Below are 8799 nucleotides of genomic sequence, written 5' to 3'. Positions count from 1 at the left end.
CCGTGCAACTTTGTCAAGGAAAATCTGATGAAAAAGCATTGTTCTGTAATTCTTTGCAACTCAAGTGGGAAAACTTGGATTGCTACGTTCAAGCAAAGAAAAATAGGGAAAAAGCTAACTTCATATCTAATAGCTGGTTGCGGTACTTTTGCAAGGGATAATAATATCCAAGTAGGTGATGTTTGTGCCTCTGAGCTGATTAATAGCATCCATATATCCTTTAAAGTAGTCATTTACCAAGGTCAGCATGCAAACTGTCATCAGTCATTAGCTGTAACTGATGTGTTTCATCTGGTGAAACGGAAGGCTCCGTCATGTGCAAGTTGAAGCTCCTCAGAACGACCTGTGAAACACAAGGCTCCATCATATGCAAGTCAGGGCTGCCCAGAACCATTGACTGCCCTCGAAAAAGCTAAAGCTTTTCAAACGGCTGGTGCTTTCAAATCTGAAAATCCATTCTTTGTTATTGTCCTACAGCCATCGCATGTTCATGGAAATAAATTGGTGAGTTTTTCATTTGAAACCTGCTAGCCATCCCATGTTCTTTTAACTCATGCAGATGATACAATGCAACTTGAAAAGGCTTAAAATGTTGAAGTAATTATTTAAAAACATTTTGTTTTGCTTCATCTCCTTTGAATAAATGACTGAACTGACACGTGTTTGTATGAACAGAGTGTACCAATGAATTTTGCTAGGAAATATCTCACAATGATGCACAAAAAAGTCATACATCTCCTTTCAGATGGAAACTCGTGGCCAGTAATATATGACCCGCGTTTTGAATGGTCCTATGTATTCCTCTGTAATGGATGGCATAGGTTTGCTGTGGATAATAATTTAGAAGTTGGTGATGTTTGTGTCTTTGAACTGACTGGGGGCATTGAAACCTCAATGAAGGTAACCATTTATAAGAAGCAGGCTATTGAAGATGAAAATTTGGGCTGATCCTTGGGTAAGTGGTATCCATTCCAGTACTATATATAATCATTGTCCATGTGATTTGTTTATATATATATATATATATATGTATCTCATCTTTGTATTCTTATTTTCAAATGTTTTCCTTTAAAGTGTTTATGCTCAGGGGGTCATCATCTGTCATATACCAGATGATTTTTAATATCACCTACAATTTACCTTGAAAGTTTTGTGTCTGATGGGTTGAAATTTTTTTCCAATGTTTATGTTTCTCAGGTATTATGCAACACTGACTCATTGTTGCCATTCCTGAGACACAAAACATGAAAAATACCGATTGATGATGGGACTTGGCTTGTCATTAATGGGACCTAATTGGTAATAAATTAGACCTACTGGATAAAAGCTGGTGAATGTGCAAGCAAGTTAAGACCCAAGGCTCTGCATGAAACGTAAAGCTGAAGGATGAGTCTCTTTTACTCTTTGACCAGCAATGAAATGCTAAAAAGCAGCATTGGAAAAAGGAAAAAAGAAGATAGTTTTACTCCTTTTTAGAACTGGCTATGGCAATTGACAAAGCACATCATGCCTTAAACTTTTGTAATTTATCTCACACTCTTTTGTAATTGACAAAGCACATCATGCCTTAAACTTTTGTAATTTATCTCACACTCTTTTGTTTACCAGTTGTTGAAGATGGCCATGATAGGTTGTCTGATTGTGTTTTACCAGTCTCTCTTGTAAGGTAAGAAAAAACAATGGTGTGATCATGTAACTCCAGTAACCTCATTTTGTAAATGATGTAATCTTTCAGTTGATATTGGAAAGTCCTTCAAGAAAGCTTCATATTAGTGCTTGACAGATATGTTATCTGCTTTTAATTGGAGATCCTAGCCTTGTTTTCAATGACTGAAAGAGGAAGAAGACAAAACAAAACATAAGCTGTGAAAGCAAATACAAACGTTGGTCATTAATGAACCTGCTCTATAGTTTCCCAATAGCCTAGAAACACTGAATTTAACAGCCTATAGCTGATAGTCATCGGTAAAATTGAATTAATTACTTCTGACAGATTGACCATTTTGTACTTTAGGCAGATATGAGAAATAATGGAGGATAACTTACTCAATTATTTCCTTTATGTTTTTAGACAATTATTTGCAGAAACTCTCATAGTATAGTAACCCATTCAGCAGTCCCTGGAAACTATCAACCCGTATTTCGAGTTATTACTTATTACTTCCTTTTATCTGTTCAAGCATGGCATCTTCTTCATACCGGCAAGGCAATGACCATTTAAAGTTTATAAGCAACTCACCTCACTTTTTCAAAATAATTCTCCAAGACACTATCCAGAATGGAAAACTTGTAAGTATTTTCCCAAAACCATTCTTCTTTTATCTGATAATTTTTTATTATCTATTAAGTAATTAGTTCATAGCAGAAAAACATCAGTTTGTTGTAGGACATTGTATTTTACTGTATATATATTTGCATACATTGATAAGAGTTCCTTTTCAGGGCGTTCCCAGAAAATTTGTGAAAAATCAGGGAAATAGCATGTCAAGCCCAGCAATGCTGAGTGTCCCATCTGGTGAAGTATGGAAGGTGGAACTGACAAAATGTAATGGCAAAATATGGTTTGAAAATGGCTGGCTAGAATTTTCAAACCATTACTCTCTGGACTTTGGGCATCTTTTGGTTTTTAGATATGATGGGAATAGCAATTTCCATGTAGTCATCTTTGATAGGACTGCTACAGAGATCCTATATCCATACACCAGATATAATCATATTCATAGACGATCCAATATTGACAAATCCAAAGATGATGACTCTACACCGAACCTAGAGGACATCTCTACAAGCAGAAAATTGAGAGAGAAATCACAAATGCCATGTCCACAGCCTTGTAAGATGATGCACAGTACTAATTCAGCTATCAAAACCGAAATCGAGTGCGATGGGAAGTCTGAATTCCTAGCTCAACAAATTAGGTATGAAGGATGTCCAGCTAGAAATGGTGATAAAAGCACTAGACATCGTGTAATTCAACAATTGAAGCCTCATGAAAAGGATGATGCTCTTGAGAGAGCTAGTAAAACTTTCAAATCCGAGAACCCATTTTTCCTGGTTGTCATGCAACCATCATATGTTGGTCTCAGTCACAGTAAAGGATATAGACTGGTAAGCAATCAATTAAGTTTCTACTAGACCGTACGCATGCTGTTTCAACCCATTACTTCACTAACATTTAAGTTTTTTCCATTTCTGTTGCTTGAAAAGTCGAAGCTTGTTTCACAATTTTGTTTTGTGCAGGCCATACCAGCTAACTTTGTGAGAAAACATTTGATGAAAGAGCTTTGTTCTATAACCCTTTGCAACTCAAGTGGGAAAACTTGGATTGTTACCTTCAAGAACAATCAAATAGGGAAAAAGCAAACTTCATATCTACTAACTGGTTGGGGTACTTTTGTACATGATAACAATGTCCGAGTCGGTGATGCTTGTGCCTTCGAGCTGATAAATAGCATCGAAATATCCTTCAATGTAGTCATTTACCAAGGTCCACATACAAAGTGTTATCAGTCATTGTCTTCAACTGATATCATTCGTCCCATGAAACGGAAGGATCAGTCATATGCAAGTCCAAGCGGCTCGGAAACATTGACTGCTCTCGAAAAAGCTAAAGCTTTTCAAGTAGCTAGTGCCTTCAAATCTGAATATCCATTTTTTATTAGTGTATTACAGCCATCATATTCACGTAGAATGGTGAGTGTTTCAGTTGAAACCTGCCATCCATTTCAAAGTTCTTATTACTCCACCATGCGGATGATATAATGCCATGTGTGTCTTTGTATGAACAGAATATACCAGTGATATTTGCTAGGAAATATCTAGCAAAGATGCACAAAGAGGCCATACTTCTCCTTTCAAATGGAAAATCATGGCCAGTAATATATTGTCAGCACAAGATTGAAAGTACAGGGGCAAATGCAATATTCGGTAGTGGTTGGCGTAGGTTTTCTCATGATAATAAGTTAGAAGTCGGTGATAGTTGTGTCTTTGAACTGATTATGGCTGCTGAAACCTCAATGAAAGTAACCATTTATAAGAAGCAGGCTGTCAAAGACTCATCTTTGGGTAAGTAGGATCTGCTTCAGTACTATATATATAATCTATATTCATTGTTCATGTGATTTGTATATACATACATATTTAATGGTTGGGTTTTGTTCTTGAAAAACAGCTGATAATAGTAGAGAGAAACAAGTTGAACTTCATGAAAGCTCGGTGATTGGAACCAAATCTGCTTTGATGAATGAGAAAGAAGATACGTCTAATCTGCTTCTTGATTATAACTGCGATGCCTCGGGAGAAACCTTGGATGACATTTTGATATCAAATCTCAGTTCTCCAGGCAAGGCCTTAGAAGAGGCAAGTCAAAGCTATCAAAGCTTTACAAGAGAATGAAGCAATCCAAGATACCAACCAGTCAGATCGATGTGTTTGATTCGCTGAATAGTTATGTTTTAATGTTTTCCTTAGTCATGACTGTATAACATGCTACTGATGCTGTCTTGATGAACATTTCACCTCAATAAGGTGCAATTTTCCTGTAAAATTAGTTTGCTATCACTCTTGGTTCTCATGTTCCATTGTAGCATTTCGTGAATTAGGGACCGATGTATTCGTTGTCAGAGAGAGCACAGCTTTGGTTGCTACTGAAATAAACACACCAATACGGGTGTTTTCAGATCTAGTAGCTGATGCCTTCATTTTGTAGGCTTGATTTTCTCTGTTGCACTTGTTTGCCACTGGTTGGATTCAACCATTGCCCCTATCACCCTGATGATGACAGTCCTTTATGGCTGCTTTTGCCTTTGGGACAGGTTTTATCATCCAGCTGATGTTCTCTGATCATTGTATTGGAGATATGCTATAGCATTTTATTACCCTTCTTTGTACATACCTGTGGAGAGCGCTTTAAAGCTTCCAACCGGAGGAGGAGTGCAATATGACTTACAAACACTATGAGTTTACATTAAAGAAATTTTAATATAAATGTACTAGCAAAATTTATTTTTTAAAGATATGAAAAAAATTTAAAAATTAAATTTGAAATTCAAGGAAATAATTTAACTTGGTCAAATGACACTAATAAAAAGATTAATTCTTTCTAAATTAGGAGCTGAATTCTTTCCCGAAGCACCTTGAATTGAAACGTTTCGTTTTAGTCCAAAAATATATATGTGGTTTTTAGAGTAACTACCTTTATCCTGTATCAACTCTGTTTCTTTCTTAAACCCTAAACCCTCCCCTATTCCCAGCCAATCCCCACCCCTTAAAATACACTAAGAATTGGTGGGAAAATCGTTAGAAAGCCCTAAATTTCATTGTCCCCGATTTCTCATGCAATCCACTATTTATTACAAACCTTCAACTTCTCATAATTTCCAACTCCCATGGAAATCCACAAAAAACCCTGCGTTCAAAACCTTCAGATTGTCCTCAAAAACTCTAACTTTGACCAATTCGCTAAGACCCCAAATCACGTTCGAGCTTGAAGGGGGTGCCAACGATGGCTTTCAGCCATCTAACCCGGTCAAGCTCCCGGTAGTGATACAGAGGCACGGAAAAGTTTCGAGGTACTTTTGGGATGGGAGTCGTGTTAGGTTGCTTCGTGTTGATGGCGACGGCGTTGACGGCGGAGGCTCTGGGGTGCCGTTTTGTTTCGATTTGGATAAGGTGGTTGAAGCTTCAAGCTTGGCTATTAGGAACTTTTTTATTCCTAAGCAAGTCAGTGAAAATTATATAGGCTATGTGAAGTGGAAGTTTTTGCACAGGGTTTTTAGCTCTACCCTTCAAGTTCTTGCTACTCAGGTAAATGGAATATTTATTTTATTTTTTAATGCAAAATTTTAAGTGGAATTTTTCTTCTATTTTTTGGAATTTTGATGTTAATTTTATACTGTATGGTTATATTATGCATTGGATTTTGACAGTTTAAGGGAAAAAAAATTATACATTTCTATCTTCTCGTTGTTAGACATTGATTGTAATTTTCACAAAACTGTATTTAACTTATTTTTGACAGAATGTGGTGAAAACAGGCAATGTTTCGGGCTATAGGAATCGGGTATTCTCGTTCACTTACTTCAGCTGCTGCACTTAACTGGGTATTGAAGGATGGACTTGGACGATTAAGCAGGTGTATTTATACGGCTAGTTTGGCATCTGCTTTCGATACCAATTTGAAGGTAAGTTTTGTGTTACTTTTTCATCTTCTTTGGCTCGTGCTCATGTTATTATGATTCTTCTTAATCACAGTTTTGCAGTTACCAGTTATCTTACTATTTGTTGTCTTATCTCGTTTGAAGAGAGTTAGGTTTACAACCTCGATGCTGTTCACTTTTAGCATTGGAGTTGAACTGCTCACTCCGGTATTTCCTCACCACTTCTTGCTTCTCGCGTCATTGGCCAACGTTGCAAAACAAATGAGTTTGGCATGCTATATGGCAACCAGCGTAAGGATTCGGTTTTCATTCAAGTGTAGCATCTTTTAACTTTCATCATCTCAGTCTTGGGATTTTTTTTACACGTTATATGGTTCTGTGTTTTAATGCTTTCCACCATGAATGAGCAGCCTCCCATTCATCGAAGCTTTGCAATAGCTGATAACCTTGCTGAAGTTTCTGCAAAGTCACAGGTTACAGTTCATCCTTCAAATTCATTGCATGGTTGATACTTTTTGTGTGGAAAATGCTCTGATCTTCGGAATTGTTTTCAGATTCAATCAGTATGTTTCGATAACCTTGGACTCATGCTTGCTGCTGTCTTGAATATGTTGCTCAAGAACAATCAAAGGTTTATACTCTTTAATCTCTCTACTGTTTCAATGATGTTGCTCAAGAAACAATGAATGGTTTATACCAGTTTCACTGTTTGCTATTTTGGACATGCTCATTTTGTAACGGCAATTCAGTACCATTGATTAGGCTCATGCTTGTCTAAAGCCTTATATTATATGAATTGGTTCCTACTAGTGCATAATTATGCTTGATCTTTCAACTCATTCTATTTGGAAACTAATTCCGGTTTTCTTGATTGTCCCCCTTACGCTAGGCTGCAAACTGGACTACCTTTCATTCTATACCCTATTTTCTCAGCAATTGACCTGTTTGGAATATATCAAGGTCTGAAGCACGTCCATCTGCAGACCTTAACTAAGGTAGAATGTTTATTTTGAGTACATTTTCAGCTTTCTCATATTTAAGTTGTTACTCTGAAGAAATAAAAGAATCCACATGTCTTTGCTTTGATACCATTAAAATGTGGCACCTCACACCTGACCCCGATGGGGGATCCAAATGTAGGATGTCACATTCTGTTGCCAGAGCAACTCAGACTATTATCATTCTTTTTCCTTGAGTTAAATGGACGAGCATGGCATAATCCATAAGTTATACATTATGCACGTATATAAGGTCAAATGGGCCCACGTAAAGTGACCCAGGGTCTCACGAGGTCAAAACACAGAGTCAAGATACAAATCCAAACTCAATCTATCAAGATGGAGGGTTGTGTCTCGAGACAGTGAAGCCATGTCTCGATATGTTAATTTGAACTGCGTTGTTTTCAGACAATGGGGTTCTTGTCTCGAGACTATGACCCTTATGTCACAAGACACCTTATTCGATGTTCATTCCTTAGAGCATGCGGACAGTTGAAAAGAGAGTTTCTGTTTTCCTGTCTTCTCTGGGTTTCTTAATCGGTTCTCTCTTTTTCTTTACCAACATTCAGGATAGATTAGAAATTATAATCGGTTCATGGATTTCATCCGGATATGTACCTTCACCTGAAGAAGTGAGTAAAGATGAAGAAATCAATTTTATGTGGAGCAAAGGTAAAGGTTTTTTCATGGTTATAGTTTACCTTTTATTCACCATTTACCTGAGCTGGTAACCATGGATGAAACATTTGGATTAGGCAAAGAGCCATTGCGCATCAGAATAGGGTGCTTGAATCCCAAGGCCCAATTATCCAAGTTATCGGTGATGACAATGCAGTCTGTAAGTAACGAGGATCATTATTTTATATGCACGGAAATCTTCTACCAAGGATTAGCAAAAACTAGAGAGGTGCATATGCAATGCAATCTTTACTAGCTGTGTTTCACTATGGTGCTTACATGAAAAGATCTCATATTTGCCTTTTGTTCCTTTTCATTTTGTTCTCGTACGAAACTCTAGCAAGGCATCCTTCTTTGCATACGGGAAGGAGCTCGCACGGCTGATGTTATAATGGGATTATTGCAGGTGAAAGGAATTAAGTTTCACATGTACTCACAAGCTTATGTTTATTGCTGGTGGCTAAATGTTGTGTTGTTGCAGGCTTGCTATGTTTGCAAGGCACTCCGTTCAAGCATGTGGGAAAGCACAACAAAGGCTAGTGATTCGTCGGACTTAATTCTCAAAGAATGGTTTAAACTGATCGATGATAGCAAGCGGTACGTACAGCAACAGTTCGGGCCGTTGAATGAACAAATGATGGTACGAGGTTGGGCACTTAAAAACATTTTATTGAACACAGAAGAGCAGACACGGTACAGTTACATGGATGACTGAAACATAAACATTCCCTTGAATCAAGTTGCTCTTCACAAATCATCGAAGAGTATTTGGGTTCGCATTGGTTCAATTCTTTTTCATTCAAGAAAAGCCAACAATACAACCATTTTACACAAAATGCTTTGTTGTAATATTGGACATTTGCTCTCATTTAATTGTAAATAGAAAAGATGACCCTTAGCAGTCATAATAAGGTACTCTTAAGTGATTGCTGCAATTAGCACATCTTTAACATACTTGAAGAGCC

At 37.2% G+C, this 8799-nt stretch overlaps 2 protein-coding genes and 1 non-coding gene across 3 annotated transcripts; all 3 read left to right on the top strand.

Moving 5' to 3' along the window:
- Positions 1 to 1836, top strand: LOC105789424 (uncharacterized). Its single transcript, XR_008191359.1, has 3 exons — positions 1 to 504; positions 676 to 955; positions 1198 to 1836. It is a non-coding gene; the product is annotated as an uncharacterized LOC105789424 (transcript).
- Positions 1837 to 2065: 229 nt separating this feature from the next.
- On the top strand, positions 2066 to 4684 carry LOC105787585 (B3 domain-containing transcription factor VRN1). The gene is made up of 5 exons (XM_012614050.2): positions 2066 to 2289; positions 2443 to 3108; positions 3241 to 3693; positions 3789 to 4065; positions 4172 to 4684. The coding sequence occupies exons 1-5, from the start codon at positions 2182 to 2184 to the stop codon at positions 4393 to 4395; spliced, it is 1728 nt and encodes a 575-aa protein (XP_012469504.1). The 5' UTR covers positions 2066 to 2181; the 3' UTR covers positions 4396 to 4684.
- Positions 4685 to 5189: 505 nt separating this feature from the next.
- Positions 5190 to 8796, top strand: LOC105787586 (protein root UVB sensitive 4). Its single transcript, XM_012614052.2, has 10 exons — positions 5190 to 5805; positions 6036 to 6182; positions 6303 to 6449; positions 6569 to 6631; positions 6713 to 6789; positions 7048 to 7153; positions 7726 to 7828; positions 7912 to 8063; positions 8175 to 8240; positions 8316 to 8796. Exons 1-10 carry the CDS (start codon positions 5335 to 5337, stop codon positions 8547 to 8549), a joined length of 1566 nt encoding a protein of 521 aa, XP_012469506.1. The 5' UTR covers positions 5190 to 5334; the 3' UTR covers positions 8550 to 8796.
- Positions 8797 to 8799: the final 3 nt, after the last annotated feature.

This window comes from Gossypium raimondii, chromosome 2, assembly GCF_025698545.1.
Source record: "Gossypium raimondii isolate GPD5lz chromosome 2, ASM2569854v1, whole genome shotgun sequence".
Classification (NCBI taxonomy): Eukaryota; Viridiplantae; Streptophyta; class Magnoliopsida; order Malvales; family Malvaceae; genus Gossypium; species Gossypium raimondii.
The sequence above is the reverse complement of the archived record's forward strand: the minus strand, read 5'-3'. Positions and strand labels throughout refer to the sequence as shown.